This window comes from Aquarana catesbeiana, linkage group LG12 (genome assembly GCF_042186555.1).
Source record: "Aquarana catesbeiana isolate 2022-GZ linkage group LG12, ASM4218655v1, whole genome shotgun sequence".
In the NCBI taxonomy this organism is placed as follows: domain Eukaryota; kingdom Metazoa; phylum Chordata; class Amphibia; order Anura; family Ranidae; genus Aquarana; species Aquarana catesbeiana.
Window position 1 is genome coordinate 26,306,370 of NC_133335.1, and position 17,391 is coordinate 26,323,760.

The following is a 17,391-nucleotide window of genomic DNA, read 5'->3' on the forward strand; positions in this document are numbered from 1 at the left end:
GCCATATATTTTTTGGGTAACCCTATGTGGACCTGAATATGCGGCACGAGTGTGACCTATCCTGTCTCATTGGGATCGCTCTCTAAAGGCCCGGGCTGGGTTTAAGCAACTCGTCTGATTTTGGCTTACTTTCTGGTAAGCATTACACCACATAGATGTGTCACATTTGAATTATCTTTCAACAGTACAACACTGAGGAATTTCCACGTCACTCACTTATGATTATTGGACTTTTTTTTATATTGGACTATACACTCTCACTATTGTTTTTAACACTTTCTAGCTCGTTTTTTTCTGTTTTTATATTTGTACTGGTGTGCCTCACTTATAACCACAGCTCTTTATTTTTATTTCTATTTTTCAGTTTCATTCTCATCATTGTATTTAATTTTTTCCAAGCGCAGTTTTTTATTCCAACTTCAGGGGAATGGTTGCACTCTCATACAATGCACAAGTTGTAGTCCTGCATTGTGAGGATGGCATGGGTCTACCAGTAGGCAGGTGCAGTCTACTGTATAATGCAGGTGGCGCTCTTCTGCAGTGGCACTGTTGGGGAGGTCAAGAGGAACACTGTTCCTCTACCGTTTCCTAGGTCACTGGCGAACCTATCCGATGGGATGCTGTCACCCCATGTGACCCTGTCAGCCATATTGGGTGTGGCATAGGCCCTGGCTCCCAGGCTTGGCGCTCTTTTTTGCAAGTTGGTAGAGTAGGGACAGGTACCCTGCCTGTTAAGAACCATACTAGTGATAAGGGAAAGGTTCCTGACTAGGCAGGCAAGCATAGGGATGCACCTCCTTGGACTTCATCCCATTGAGAGCAGAATGTAGCCTGGCTGTCTTGTGCTCAGACGCTGTCAGTCTGGCGGCTGATACCTGCTCTTCACATTCCTGGAAGCAGTGAGCGCACCCTGTTGGGCAGCGCTTCCACAGAGTGTTCTTCACAGCACCTGACTGAATTCTTGCTTCACTACGCTGCATCCCATCTACATACCCACAAACCAAAGTGTTTGAGGGAAGAGGACATGGCTGCTGGGGGAGTACAGGTAAAAACTGCCATTTAATGGTATCAACGACAAATGAGCATTTAACCTACAAAAGGTCTGTTAAATTTTCCTGAAGATCAATTATAAAGTATGCCCTGCCAAAACATTGCTTTGAATTGATTGGGGTGCAAACATCTTTCAGGTTGACTGCTGACTGAAACTCCCAGTAGATTCTCCTTCAAAGCCTGTCCTACTGAAAATGGGATCACAAAAATGGGGGCGGGGGGCAATTTTAACCAAACACCAATAAAAAGCTGACCTTCACCTATTCTACCAAAATGTAGACTGGTGTTGCCATTGCAGATGTTCCCTCACACCCTGAAACCATTGTCACCTACAAAGTGAGGGAAATTAACCAAGTCAAAAGATCTTACCATAATCCCAGCAAGCATGCCGACCACCCTTCCCCCTACTGACCAAAACACAGTTTAACTGGACTTTACGACCCAAGGAAAGGGTTCTTTACTAGAACTGAATGCACACTAGTTCTCTACAGATTTGGGGTAGCTGAGTTTTCAGAAAGGTCTGGTTAAGTTGTAGGCTACTTTTCCTGAAACTTTGGAATGTTCATAGTTGATCAGGTTTACTATGTTGCGATGTGATCAAACTCACCTTGGAAACCATTTGGCATGTTCCCTCCAGGGATCATCTCCCCTTTCCCAGTTCCTCAGTTCCCCATCACAGTGGAAGCACCGGACATTATCCCTCTGCCCTAGAACAAAGCACAAGACATTATCCTCTGATAAAACTGAAAGGTTAAAGCTGGGGCATTAGCCTCCTCACAGAACCTAAGAACCTAAAAATATCAAAACTTGGGGCATCTCTCATAGAACCCAAAAATGGTCAAAGCTTGAGGCATCACTACACCCCCCCCCCCCCCAAACAGCATGGAGAATTATTCCTCTCTCAGAACCCAAAAGGTCAAAGCTTGAGGCATTATGCCTCACTGAAACCAAAAGGGTCAAAGCGTAAAGCATCAGCCCTCTCTCAAAGAACCCAAAAAAGGTCAAAGCTTAGGGTATTACCTTCTGTCATAAATCCCAAAAGGTCAAAGCATGGTGCTTTATCCCTCTGTCCTAGGTCAGACCCAAAGCAATGGAAATTATCCTTGTCCTAGGACCCAAAGCCTACGCACCATAAATTATGCCTCTGTCCTAGAACATCAAAGCCTAAAAAAGGTACACAAGACAGAAGACTCACATATCTTGTGGTTTTTACAAAGATTTAAACTGCCAGATTTCTCTATAGCTGTGGTCATCAACCCTGTCCTCAGGGCCCACTAACAGGTCAGGTTTGCAAGATAACTGAAATACATCACAGGTGATATCATTTGCTGCTCAGTGATTGCAGTATTCTAGTCTGCATCTCCCCAAGGTAATACATAAAACCTGGCCTGTTAGTGGGCCCTGAGGACAGGGTTGATGACCACTGCTCTATAGGATCTGTATTCTTCTGAATTATATGTAATTTCGAAACAATGCATCAGTGCTTTAAATCAATGAAAAATTCATATGGCCATAAGATAGCATTGTAAGGACATCAATGCAATTACATATCTAGAAAAGGTAACATGCATTAAAACCAAAGAAAAGGTTGCCCGTAGAAGCTTACAGCTCCAGGAAACGCCTGTCATTGTTGTCACAACAGAAGAGCCATTGTGTCAGACCATTGTGATCAGGTTAGGTCCTATAATAACTTCCTGTTCTGGGGTCTTCCCAACAGGGACATGAGGACAGAGGAGTCAGCTGACCTCCGACCTACAGAGCATAGGACTGTTCCATCCTCACCTGACATCACATGCCCCATAGAGAACCATTCACCAACTGCATGCCAGAGGTCACCTGAACCACAAAGGCCAGCATGACTCTTCACAGTAATAGGATTAGATTCTAATATTGAATGGGTGCACCAGTCACAATGTTATGCTTAATGCATCTACCCCCTCCCCCCGTGACCTCTGCTGCTGTACACTCAATATAGCTCTTCTCTACGCATTGTACATTATACTGAATGGATGGTTTATATACATTATTATGTGGTCCTGCAACCACAGGGACTGATTTGTAGATGGCAATTTTGTGGAGTACAAATTTAAAGGACAGAGGACATACCATCAGGAACTCAGGGGTTACAACATAACAAGGAACCTGCCATCACCAGTAAGTCAGGGGCTACAACATAGCTATTATAGGTGTGAGCCATCAAGGGCATGGCTAATATATTGCCATCATTGGCATACCATTAGAATAACACTAGTCTCAGCCATCAAGGACTTATTTGGCTACAATATTGCTCCCATTAGTGACCTTTCTGAATTGTAAGATTTCCGTTAAGAGTTTCTGAACCATCAATGACTTAAGGTTGCAATCAGGCAATTATAAGGGCCATCAGGGACAGGGACCTCAGCTACACATAGGAGTCTATGAACCATCAGTGACTAACTGGATACATCATCATTAAAGTGAGCCATAACCCAAAACAATCTTAGAGGATGAAACATAAAATCACATTCCGAAACGTCCCCATCATGGGTCATCAGAGACTTCTCTGGTGACATGACCCCCATCCTGGGGGTCATGCATGACATGGTTATCACTACATGTGAGTAACCCCTAGTACATCCCAGTATAGAAGACTTCAACTCAGTGAGATACATTACTATCCTGGGGGTAACAAGTGGCATTGGTTCAGCCATCTTTGGAGGAGCGAATAATCCCAGTATAGAAGAACCCAGCTGCAGCCAGTTGCTTGGGGCAGACTGCTATGTTGCAGAAAGTCCCTCTCCTACAATCTACATGAAGTATGATTGATTTCCCCCACCCCACAGTACATACCAGTGTAGAAGAATCCCCTACGGTGAGGTAGGAGTGATCCCAGACCCCCCTCCCATATTACTTACCAGTACACAAGATTTCCCTATGGTGGGGTAGGACTGCTCCCAATCCTCCTAGTACATTCCAGTATAGAAGAATTTCCTATGGTGGGGTATGAGCGATCCCAGTTCCTCCCAGGATAGATGAATCCCTTTATAGTACAGCAAGAGTGAGCCCAGTATTTACCAGTATAGATGAAGCACCCTATGGTGAACTATGATCCCAGTTCCTCCCAGTACATACCAGTATAGAAGAATCCCCCTATAGTGGGGCTGGAGTGATCCCAGTCCCCCAGTACATATCAATATAGAAGAATCCCCCTATAGTGGGGTATAAGTGCTCCCAGTACACACCAGTATAGATGAATTCCCCCCCCCCATAGTGGAGTATGAATGATCCCAGTATAGATAAAGCCCCCTATGGTGGGGTATGATCCCAGTTCCTCCCAGTACAGATGAATCCCCTGTTAGTGGGGTTAAGTGATTCCCAGTATAGAAGAATCCCCCTATAGTGGGGTTGGAGTGAACTCAGTCCCCCCCAGTACATACCAATATAGAAGAATCCCCCCATAGTGGGGTATGAGTGATCCCAGTACACACCAATATAGAAGAACCCCCTTATAGTGTGGACTGGGGTATGATCCCAGTACATACCAGTATAGAAGAATCCAGCAGCAGCCAGTTGTTCGGGGCTGAGCCCAGTGTGTTGCGGCCAGTTGCGGAAGGTCCCCATGCGGTTGGTCATGTCCAGCAGCTCGGGGTAGACAGCGGGGTCATCGTTCTCCTGTTCCCCAGGCAGTCGGTGGATCTGGCTGAGGATGTGTCCGTCCGGTAGATCCGGTTGCTGGGTGATGGGGACGTTGCTGGGCTCGGTCCCCCGGAGGAAGGGACAGGTAGGGAAGTATTTGTGGTGCTCGGTATCAGCCTGGTCCCCGGGCTCCCAGCTCCGGAGGATCCCACCGCAGGAGAAGCACTGCACCCGGTCCCCGGTGCCCAGGTAGAAGAAGCCGGCCCGGGCCAGGAGACTGGGGGACACAGAGCCCGGCCAGTCCCGGAATGTCCGCAGCCGGCTCGCCTCCCTCTCCATCCCAGACTTGACCGCACCGGGGGGCCCCCAGGAGCCCAACACCTCCCGTGCCGAGTCCATGGCGGAGCGCTGACCACTCAGGCTGCCCAGAGTCACCGGAGCAGAGGGGCGGAGGATGTTCTGGAAGAGAACAGGCAGCGTTATACCGGGGAGGGGGAGGGGGGACAGGCAGCATCATACCGGGGGAGGGGGGGGGACAGACAGCGTGACACCTGTCTGTACAAGTACACAGGGGGAGGGGGGGGGGGGCAGTCACACCTGTCCATACAAGCAGAGCCTCTGATAGGGCAGTACAGCCAGCCCTCCTGTCCTGGGCCCAAGCTCTGTCACCTGCAGGAGAGGATAGCCAGCTGTACCGCCTAGTGACACCTATGGATCCCCTGAAGCTCTGCCGGGTTTCTCTCTCCAGCAGCTCTGCCGGGGGATCAGTTCTATATTCCTGCAAAGCATCCCGATTTGGAGCAGAGGGGGAGAGCTGTAGAGTGACTGTACCCAGTCCTGAAACTCCCCCTCCATCTCCCTCCAGCCTCCCCTCCCCCTCCCTCCAGGTCATGCTCAATGCTCTGTGTTCACTTGAATGGGCTGCCATGTGTGACAATCAGAGGCTCAGAACCTTTTAAAACATGCAGCCTTGTCACATGACAAAACACAAGTCTGCTAATTGCATTTGGGGTGCCATTAACCACTTGAAGACCATGCCTATTTGTAACATTTGTTTAAAATAGCATTTTCTGCTAGAAAATTACTTAGAACCCCCAAATATATTTTTTAGCAGAGACCCTAAAGAATAAAATGACGGTCATTGCAATACGTTGCACTATTTGCGCAGCGGTGTTTTAAAAACGCAACGTTTGGAAAAACACACTTTCATAAATTAACCACTTCAGTCCCGGAAGATTTGGCTGCAGAATGACCGGGCCATTTTTGTGATTCCGCACTGCGTCGCTTTAACTGACAATTGCGCTGTCGTGCGATGTTGCACCCAAACAAAATTTAAGTTTCTTCCCCCCCCCACAAAGAGATTTTTGGTGGCATTTGATCGCCTCTGCAGTTTTTATTTTTTGCACTATAAACAAAAACGTGACAATTTTGGGGAAAAAAAAAAAAAAAAAAAAACCAAACACAATATTTTGTACTTCTTGCTGTAATATCCCATAAAAAAAAAAAAAAAAAAAAAAAAAAAAAAATCACAATAAGTGTATATTGTTTGGTTTGCGCAAAAGTTATAGCATCTAAAAGATAGATTTATAGCATTTTTATTATTTTATTACTAGTAATGGCAGCGATCTGCGATTTTTATCATGACTGCGACATTATGGCAGACACGGGACAATTTGACACATTTTTGGGACCATTGGCATTTATACAGCGATCAGTGCTATAAAAATGCATTGATTACTGTAAAAATGTCACTGGCAGAAAAGGGGTTAACAACTAGGGGGCGATCAAGGGGTTACCTGTTTCCTGGGAGGTGATTCTAACTGAAGGGGGAGGGGACGGACGAGAGGAAGGGACGGATCATGGTTCCTAGCTAATAGGAACACACAATCTGTCACACCTCACAGAACAAAACATGGATTTCACACACACACACTTGTGTGTTCTGTCCCTCCTGCTCGCGATCGCTTGTGGCCGGCGGTCATCGCGACCGGCGGCCACGAGCATCAGCACCACGCACGCCTGCTATCCCACTAACCAACGTATAGCTATGATGGATCGTGCCGACCTGCCATGATGGCGGCTGGTCAGAAAGCAGTTAAAAACTAAAGTAAAGTTAGCCCAATTTTTTTTGTATGTGAAAGATGTTATGCCGAGTAAATAGATACCCAACATGTCATGCTTCAATATTGTGCATGCTCATGGCATGGCAACAAACTACAGTACTAAAAAAAAAACAAAAAAAAAAAACAAAAAAACCACAGTCCATTATTCGCTCCCCCACCCCCCATTAACCTGGTTGTCAGATATTGTAAAGCACTGAGAATACGAAGAATACGAAGAATACGAAGAATACGAAGAATACGAAGAATACGAAGAATACGAAGAATACGAAGAATACGAAGAATACGAAGAATACGAAGAATACGAAGAATACGAAGAATACGAAGAATACGAAGAATACGAAGAATACGAAGAATACGAAGAATACGAAGAATACGAAGAATACGAAGAATACGAAGAATGATCTGTTTATCCCAGGCATGTTGGAAGCCATTTACTGTTGACTGTCTTACTACCTCTGTTGGTAGTTTACTAAAATCAACTGCCCTTTCAGTAAAATACTTTAAGACTCGTTGTGAACTTTTACACTGTCCCTTTAAACATTTTGGGTCACTTTTATTCCTGTTACAAGGAACGTAAACATCCCTCGTCATAGAAATAAGCATGACAGGTCCTCTTTATGGAGAAATCTTTGGTCAGATCTCACATTTAGACTTGTAGGAAAAAAGGTAATTTTTTTGCGTGTGTATAAATGTAAAAAGGCCCTTAAAAAAGGGGGTTGTAAAGGTTTGTCTTTAAATATCAAACATGTTATCGGACATCTCAAGTCCCCCTACGACTCGCGGAATACTCCCGCATTTGACGGCGGGGGCTTACAGACACCCGCAAGTGTGGCACGATCTCCCGGCTGAGCCCGCACTGTCACTCAGTCTGGAGCAGGGCCGGGCACCACAGGATATGGACTATAACAGCTGCCCATCATACAGGACACCATGTCACAGCTATGATAGAAAAACTAATATTGACTTAAACAGGCCTCCATCCGCCAGAAACCTAGCGACGGTAACCAAGCAGTAGAAAGCGCTGCATTGGCCCAAAGTCAGACCAGAGGCGCAGCCTGATCGCTGGTTGGAGGGCAAGTGAGCGGGAGGCATTGGCTTTGCCCCTGTACCCGGAAGTCGCTGAGCCGCTCTCGGGTTGGTGGTGTGGAGGAGAAAGGTACAGGGGGGCGGGACATGTGACGTCATGTATTTATACTCCTGGCTCGTGTGCGACGTGTGTGCTCTGGTGCTTGTAGTTCCACTGCTACCCGTCTCCCTAATTCACAGGAGCCGTGTCTGAATGAATATTTGTACCCACCTGTGTGGGCTCTGGGTGTATACATGGATTGATAATATATAATATATATGACTCACTACGGTTTTATTATTAGATTAGTGAGAGTGTGCCCAGCCATTGGATGAATTTCTTCAATCGTCCTGGTGGTGTGAATGTACACAGTGTACAGAGGTCAGCAGTGTGGGGGATGGGAGGTGAGTAGTGGTGTGCATCAGGGTCATCTTAACATCATGGGCCCCTGGGAAAAATAATCCACTGGGGCCCCTACCAGGGAGATAGTGACCTGTGGCACGCTATGCGCATGGTGGCACGGAGTGGGTGTGGATAAATGATGCTACATATTGTGCGTGGCTTTTGAGTTGCATTAGAAACAAAAAACACACACAACCAGGGAATTATCCCAAATAAAATGTACCACACACACACACAGTTGTCCCCCCACCCCATATACACTTGCCCTCTGTGTACACTGAATCTTTCCCTGTACACACTGCTCCCACTCCTTTTTGAAACTTTCCCCCCACTGTACACCCTGCCCCCCCATCAAAAATGCCTCTCCCAGCCTATCAGTGGCCTGTATATATGTATGACTGTACACAGTACAGGGGGCAGGAGGGTACAGTATAGGGTGTAGTAATGTATAGTCGGGAGGTTGTGGGTAGTATAGGTGGTATAGTGGTAAACGGGGGTAGTATGCGGAGGTATAGTGGTAAACGGGGGTAGTATGCGGAGGTATAGTTGTAAACGGGGGTAGTATGCGGAGGTATAGTTGTAAACGGGGGTAGTATGCGGAGGTATAGTTGTAAACGGGGGTAGTATGCGGAGGTATAGTTGTAAACGGGGGTAGTATGCGGAGGTATAGTTGTAAACGGGGGTAGTATGCGGAGGTATAGTTGTAAACGGGGGTAGTATGCGGAGGTATAGTTGTAAACGGGGGTAGTATGCGGAGGTATAGTTGTAAACGGGGGTAGTATGCGGAGGTATAGTTGTAAACGGGGGTAGTATGCGGAGGTATAGTTGTAAACGGGGGTAGTATGCGGAGGTATAGTTGTAAACGGGGGTAGTATACGGAGGTATAGTTGTAAATGGGGGTAGTATACGGAGGTATAGTTGTAAATGGGGGTAGTATACGGAGGTATAGTGGTAGATGTGGGTAGTAGAGAGGTATAGTGGTAGATGTGGGTAGTAGAGAGGTATAGTGGTAGATGTGGGTAGTGCAACACTGCTACAATACATTGTGTGCAATGAGATTGGTGGTATGGGCAGTGAGGCTGCAGATGGGCACAGTGTGACACAACCTTATCTTTTAAAGTATTAATTTTATTATGGCATTATATTAATTATCTTTAAAGTATTATTTTATTATAGTATTTTACTATGAATGGGAGGGGGGGGTTGTTGGCACAGAGCGTGACCTCCCTGAAATTAGTTTTTTGCTGGTTGGAATGTCTGTCATACTTATCTCCCTTGTGCAAGGGTTTTGCACAGAGGGGCCCCAATCCTCTACCGGGGTCCCCCAGCGGCGCTCCTGGCTTCTCCCCACATAGAGTGCCCCCACAGAGACCAGCATTCTGAGGGGACACCCATGCAGGCACGCTCCCCAGTTCTGCTGCTGTGTCCATTGACAGACAGAAAGCTCCCCCCCGTCTCCCGTGTCACTGGATTGGATTGACACGAGTGGGAGCCAATGGCTGCGCTGCTGTCAATTTATCCAATGAGAACCCGAGACACCGGCTGGAGCTGCTGTGCTCCCAGTCGATGGAATGATCAGGTTCAGGTAAGTAAAAGGGGGGCTCTGGGGAGGCGGCTGCACTACAAGTTTTTCACCATAATGCATCAAGGTGAAATACCACAAGGGTTTACAAACTGTTTAAAACAGAACTCAGGGGGAAGAAAAAAAAAAACAAAAAAAAACAAAAAAAACTTTACCATGTCCTTGCTGATCTCCCTTCACTGACTAGGCCATCCATGTTATTCTGAGCTCTGTAGTTCCTCTGCAATAGCCCGATGATTTTGAAGAAAAAAAAAAAAAAAAAAAACAAGTTACTGCCCAGTGATATCCTGTTTGTAAGACCACTGACTGCCATTCCTCCTGTACTCCCAGCCAGTGGTCTTGTCACTTCCCACTTGAAGTTCTCAAAAAGCAAGCAGGGACTTCCATTTCTGTCCCCACTTGCTGTACTGGGCGGAGGGGGGTCTCAGTCCCCAGTCTGTACCACCCATGGAGGTGGTGTCCTCCTCCTCCGCTCCCTGCCAGCACGTCAGTCACCGTCCCCAATCCGCCCGGCATCTCTCACTGCAGAGCAGGGATCATTACTAGTCAGCCGGGTGACAGAGCGGAGATCTCGGCCTGTGACAGATCTTGTATTTGAAACACTGATTGCCGAAACGTCCCGCCACCCGGACTGGCATTGGACCCGTGTGCTGTCAATCACAATGCCACTCTAAGAGGTGGGATGTTACGTATTTTTGAAGCACCTGATTAGAGTCAGACTTAAAAAAAGTAGACTCATGGCGCAAAGCTTTGCGCAACGAGCCCACCCAGGTGTGTTAGAAAAGCGAATGAATATTCGCTTTCCGAACACTGAACCGCCTCTCAGCCAATCAGGTGCGCGGGTCCTGTTACTCGTCCCCTGATTGGCCGAAAGGACAGGCGCTACAATTTGACGCCTATCAGGAGGAGACGCACGGAGGACACAGGAGCTGTCTGACCCGCTGCAAGGTCCCACTGCTCGTCACCCGCATGCCTACCCCACCACCGGGGCCGGGCAGACAGCAGAGGGGGGGGCACAGCTGCAGTGTTTGATGGAGCACAGTGAGGCTGCAATTGATGAGGTTTCAGAATTTCAGTTTGTCTGCGCACCCCTGCCCAAAAAAAAAAAATTTTGAGCACCAGCCGCCACTGGTGTGTAGAAAATAAAATTATGGGATGTGTCTACAGTTAAGTATTTCCCTCACTTTATGTAATTACTGATCTCCTGCTGTGGCTGGAGGGGGAAAGCACAAACATGCTTTGCATTTATAAGGCTGTAACCTACCTATCCTGCGGTGTGCAACTGAGTAGTGTGGTGTGCTGCTTGCAGAATGAGGGGCGCGATTTATGTTGAAGTGGGCTTGTTCACATTTAACATCTACGGGCCTAGTGTACCTCCCACATTCAGTGCAGTTATCAAAGCATGATGGGAAGTGTAGTTTGATTATAGTGTAGAGCAGGGATATACAATTAGCGGACCTTCGGCTGTTGCAGAACTACAAGTCCCATGAGGCATAGCAAGACTGACAGCCACGAGCATGACACTTAGAGGCATGATGGGACTTGTAGTTTTGCAACAGCTGGAGGTCCACTAATTGCATATCCCTGGAGTAGAGAAAGAAGAGGATATGATGCAATCACTGTTCCAACAGCTCCTCCTTGGCAGAATACATGCAGCATTTTTTGAATTACAGAGCTGACTTCCTGAAAATTCAATTAGTCTTTCCTCTTCAATGGTAAGGAATTTCACAAATGTAATACAACGGAACCTCGGATTGCAAGTAACGCCGTTAAAGTGTTTTGCAAAACGAGCATTTAAAAAAAAAAAAAAAACTGTTTGCGAGTGTTGTCTCGCAAAACGAGCAGGATTCAAGCCTCTGCGGTGTGCAGTACCGCATTTGGCCAGAGGTGGGGGGCGGGGCGCCGGTGACACTCAGAAACACTCCGTTCCCGAGCCTTTGAGGGTTTCCGAGTGCAGCCGAGCGGTCTTCGAGTATTTTCAAGTCTCTCCAGCACCCCCCTCTGGCCGCATGCAATAGAAGTCAATGTGGAACGAATTATCTTTGTTTCCATTGACTTCTATGGGGAAACTCGCTTTGATATGCAAGTGCTTTGGATTACAAGCATTCTCCTGGAACAGAATATGCTCGTAATAAAAGGTTCCACTGTACCTGTTAAGTGTAGGGGGTGTACTAACAAGGGATCTTTTGGTGCACCTCTCCCGCTGCCCATAAAAGCGATACCGTGGCAAGCCTGCTGCCAGGACCACTTTTATCTGAAAGAGGATCGCCTGCTATATTTTAAAAAAAAAAAAAAAAAAAAAAAAAAAAAAAAAAAAAAAAAAAAAAGCTAGCTGCTGCCGTAACCACAATATACAACAAGGGTAATAATGTAGCTATACAATGGGCGGTCCAGAAGTGGTTAATGGCACCACAATCGCTATGCGCATTTGCAGTGCCTTCCAAATCACTGCAGAACGTCCATTACCTGTGCAACTGGTCACATCCAGGGAACGCCAAATGTGAATGCGGACTATACCCGTCCATACCATTACGTCGGGGGGGTCACACCTGTCCATACCACTACGTCAGGGGGGGGGGTCAGACCTGTCTATACCACTACGTCAGGAGGGGGTCACACCTGTCCATATTACGGAAGGTGAGGGGTCATGAGTCACATCTGTCTGCACCACTATAAGATGGAGTCACCTAAATGAACCACTGAAGGGGAGGAGTCACCTGTCCATACCACTATACATGCCCTGCAGACTCACCGGCCAGCTGATCTCCCACTGCATGCAATCATGTCCTCTGGTTTCCAGGGTGTCCATGCTGAAGGCCCCTTCCCCGACCATGGTTGTGTTCATGCTGATACTCCAGCGGATCATAGCTGAGGGAGAAGACCACCAACTGGAAGAGACATGGGAGCCTAGTCATCACATGGGGCATGGTGCACCTGACCACATTACATAGGGAAGGGGCATCACCCACCTGAGTACCACTTTAAAGGGGAGGGTCATAATCCACCTGGGGGTACATTTTTCAGGGAGGCAGAATCACCCACCTACATATGATACATCACTCACCCAAATACGCTACATCATACAGGTACCACCCATCCACTAAAACTGAGCACTCACCTGCAGAGTGACAGGGACGGAGTACCAGGTGGTAAGAACTTGAATATCGCGTATCTACCTCTTGTAGTGTTCTGTACAGCAGGGCTCAGACTGTAGAGGGAGAAAAGCTTATATTAGGAGATCTAATGACAGAGGAGATTAAGTCACTGTGCGGCTTCTTCATTCACTGTCCAGTCACGGGCTGGGGGAGGGACAAGACCTATACATGTTACTTTACTGCAGCTCAGAAAACGTTTCTCCCCATCACAGATGTACTGTGTGGCAGAGCTGTGTAAATCTCAGATGGGGAGACCACCTTGTGTATTTTATCTGTTACATTTACAAAATTCTCAACTGCTTCAGCCTCCTGCCATGATGGGATTGCAGGGGGGCTCACCCTTATTTTCAAGTGAGGTCCACATGGCTTGTTGATCATATATAGGAATATTGGGCTTTACATGGATGGCCTACTGCATGTCAGAGCAACAGAGTGGAGTGGCCCGAGGCTGCAATATTTAATTGCTCCTGCCATCTCTAAAGTACATCTCTTGCCAAATCTAGTTTTGGGTGGTGGTGAAGCCACATTCAGGTTTTGCTGTTCTGTAGGCCCAATGAGAAGATTGCTCCTGACGACCTGTCATTTGGAAAATATAGGAGGAATTTCCACCAAGGAGGGGGTCCACGCCCACCAAGGAGGGGGTCCACGCCCACCAAGGAGGGGGTCCACGCCCACCAAGGAGGGGGTCCACGCCCACCAAGGAGGGGGTCCACGCCCACCAAGGAGGGGGTCCACGCCCACCAAGGAGGGGGTCCACGCCCACCAAGGAGGGGGTCCACGCCCACCAAGGAGGGGGTCCACGCCCACCAAGGAGGGGGTCCACGCCCACCAAGGAGGGGGTCCACGCCCACCAAGGAGCACTTTGCATCGCCATCCACAATCAGATGTAGTCTCCATCTACTTCATACATAGTGATGACCCACATGGACCCGGCCTCACAGAGAAACAGGAGTCCTCTAAAATATTTGAAAAATAGTCAAGACAAAATACAATCACTGCTAATCTGAAAAAGCCAATTACTTGGCCATCATGCTGATCCTGGTCCACATGAGCCAATGACTTCCCATAGCAAGTGCCATTAGAAGCTACGATTAGATTAAAGAGAAGGGATAAGAACAGCAGCTAGGCAAACATTTTTTCCATAAGCCAACAGAAGACTACGGAGCATCAGGCAAAGGGTGGCGCACTCTGGGTGAGGCTATACAAGGAAAAAAAAAAATAGGATTTTTTCATCATACTTACCTGTAAAATCCTTTTCTTTGAGTACATCATGGGACACAGAGTCAGGCTAATATTCAATTATACTTCATTAGGTGAATGGACACTGGTAGACCAAAAGGTCTTCAGAACAGGAAGTGATCCCCTATATAACCCCTCCCATACAGGAAGCACTTTAGTTTTGTAGCAAGCACTAAATCCTCAAAATAAAATTAAAATTTTTTTTTTTAAAATTAAAAAAAAAAATTAATAAAAATAGAGGGGAGGGATCTCTGTGTCCCATGATGTACTAAAAAGAAAAGGATTTTACAGGTAAGTATGATGTAAAAATCCTATTTTCTTTATCATACATCACGGGACACAGAGTTAGGCTAATATTCATTACCTGCTGGGACGTCCCAGAGCAATAGCCTTGAGGGGAGGGAGACACCCTGCCAAACAATACCCATCAGACCTTATACGGCAGACCCAGTACACTGCGGCTGAAAGCCAAATCCTCACCGGCTCGAACATCCAGTAATAAAAATTTGTGAACGTATGTACTGAAGACCAGGTAGCAGCCTTACACATCTGAGCCACAGATACCTGATGGCGAAAAGCCCTGCCAGCAGCATCTTTGGGGCACTGTAAAAAGCGCTCCAACAACACCCCTGCCCATTGAAATGAATGGGCAGCCCTTTCCAAAGCACCTTAAAGTGGAGGGCCGCCCCAAAAAAAAAAAAACAAAAAAAAAATTACATCAAAATGTTCCTAAAAATCTGGAGAAATGAAAAAAAAAAAAAAAAAATGTTAACTTACCAGAAATGGCTGTTGGTAGGCAGATCGGCCTAATCTGCCACTTCCTACACCGCGGTGATCTTCAGTCTTCTGGAGAATGGGGCGCGGTGTGTTCTGAGAAAAACACAGCATGCCCCATTCACAAAGCACTGCGCAACTCGCGCATGCACAGTAGGAAACGGGCAGTGAAGCCGCAAGCCTCCACTGCCTGTTTCCCTTAGTTCGAATGGCAGCGCTGGGAGCCGAAGGACGGGTCGGCCTTGGGTGGCCGACATCGCGGGCACCAGGGACAGGTAAGTGTGCTTATTAAAAGTCAGCAGCTACAGTGTTTGTAGCTGCTGACTTTTAAAAAAAACTTTTTTCAGCTGGCCACCGGCGTCAGCGGTAAAGCGGCGCAGTGTGGAAGCCTTTGGGCCTTCGCACTGGAGTGAATGGATCAGCTGTTTTAGGGCGGTTTGCAGGCGCTATTTTTAACGCTATAGCGCCTGCAAAGCGCTCCAGTGTGAAAGGGGTCTTAAAAAGGTCCAAATAAATAAAAACCTGCTCAACTTATTGATCAGTAGAAGTCAGTCTGCTCTCCCAGAAAAGAGAGAAACGGGAGGCTTTAACACACACCCCAAGATGATTGCAACGCTCAGCAAAGCTCACAGTCTTCCAAAACCACCTACCTCTGAGGCCACCACCATGAAAAGAAAGTCCAGCAGGTCACATGGCTTTATAGAGAAGCCTTCCAGCTGGAGGAGAACGGCTGATCACATTAACCATCAAACTGCTGAGCAACATCCCTCCGAAAAACCAAGATGGTGAAAGAAATCTGTCTCCTTCAGACTGAAGGCCGAGATCATTCCATGCCTGCACATTGTCTACATTTACATGGGCAGCAGTGCATCTAGCCAAGGCCACTTAGGCCTCATTCACATGGGATGCATGAATCCGTGCCCCATGTAGGGTTGCCACTTTTTCTTTAACCACTTCAATACCAGACACTTTTACCCCCTTCTTGCCCAGGCCAGTTTTCAGCTTTTGGCGCTGTTGCATTTTGAATGACAATTGCACGGTCATGCTACACTGTACCCAAACTACATTTCTTATCATTTTGTTCCCACAAATAGAGCTTTCTTTTGGTGGTATTTGATCACTGCTGGGGTTTTTATTTTTTGCGCAACAAATAAAAAAATACCAACATTTTTTAAAAAAAAAAAAGTTTTTTCTTTGTTTCTGTTATAAAATGTTATAAATAAGTATGTTTTCTCCTTCACTGATGGGCACTGATGAGGCTGCACTGATGGGGTGGCACAAATGAGGTAGAACTGATGAGGTGGCACTGATGATGGGCACTAATATGCAGCACCAATAGGTGGCACTGGTATGCAGCACTGATGGGCGTTGATAGGTGGCATTGATGGGCACTGATGAGGTGGCACCAATGAGGTGGAACTGATGAGATGGCACTGATGATGGGCACTAATATGCAGCACCGATAGGTGGCACTGGTATGCAGCACTGATGGGCATTGATAGGTGGCATTGATGGGCACTGATAGGCGGCACTGATGGCACTGAAAGGCTGCACTAATGGTTACTTATGGGTGGCACTGATAGATGGCACTGATGAATACTGTTGGGTGGCACTGATGGACACTTATAGATGGCACTGGCAGGCATTAGTGATGGGCACTGACTGGCACCATTTGTGGGCACAGATTGGCATACCTGGTGGTTATCAGTGGTGGCAATCCCTGGTGGTCCTGGTGGCATCCCTGGTGGTCTGAGGTGGGCATCAATCAGCACAGACACCCCCCTGACAGGAGAGCAGCCGATCAGTTGCTGATACACGGACTTTCCTGTTTACACTGTGATCAGTCGTGATTGGACATGGCTGATCATGTGGTGAAGAGCCTCCGTCAGAAGCTCTTTACCGAGATCAGTGTTGCATACCTCCCAACTTTTTTAGATGGAAACGAAGGACACCTATGTAGGAATAGGACACCCCCCTGCCACGCCCCCTTAAAGGACAATTATTCAAAAAAAAAAAAGATTAGTTAAAGCCAGAAGTGCTTTTTTACCACTACTATTCCTTTATATTGGCTTTTAAAACTTACAAATGCAGCAATTTAGAAATCAGATGAAAGGTTTAGCACTGGGAAACACTTTTTGATAGATAAAAAATGCATTTTATATACAACCAAAATGTGTTACCGCGGTGCCGCGCAATGCCATTTCTTTTGAATGGCACACCACTGTTCTAATACAGAAGTGGTCAATGCACCACGAGCCATATACTGCAATATAAAGGAGGAAGGCTGGGGGTGTTTTTTAGGGCATTACCCACTTGCCTACTGGGCACTTTTACCCCATTCCTGCCCAGGCCAATTTTCAGCTTTCAGCGTTGTCACTCTTTGAA

General features: G+C 47.0%; 2 protein-coding genes across 3 annotated transcripts in view; one reads left to right on the forward strand and one right to left on the reverse strand.

Moving 5' to 3' along the window:
• LOC141114028 (baculoviral IAP repeat-containing protein 7-like) overlaps positions 1-16,862 on the reverse strand; it is a 32,132-nt gene extending 15,270 nt beyond the window's left edge. For both annotated transcript variants that reach the window (XM_073607464.1, XM_073607463.1), the window contains exons 1-5: positions 16,701-16,862; positions 12,957-13,046; positions 12,591-12,726; positions 4,572-5,124; positions 1,658-1,757 (exon numbers count right to left, since the gene is read on the reverse strand). In XM_073607464.1, coding sequence (XP_073463565.1) covers positions 1,658-1,757; positions 4,572-5,124; positions 12,591-12,726; positions 12,957-13,046; positions 16,701-16,768 — 947 coding nt within the window. In that variant the 5' untranslated portion in view covers positions 16,769-16,862. The remainder of the gene's footprint in view (positions 1-1,657; positions 1,758-4,571; positions 5,125-12,590; positions 12,727-12,956; positions 13,047-16,700) is intronic.
• Positions 4,585-17,391, forward strand: part of LOC141114029 (uncharacterized) — a 40,173-nt gene continuing 27,366 nt past the window's right edge. The window contains exon 1 of the mRNA XM_073607467.1: positions 4,585-4,810. The gene's annotated coding sequence lies outside the window, so the exon portion shown is untranslated. The remainder of the gene's footprint in view (positions 4,811-17,391) is intronic.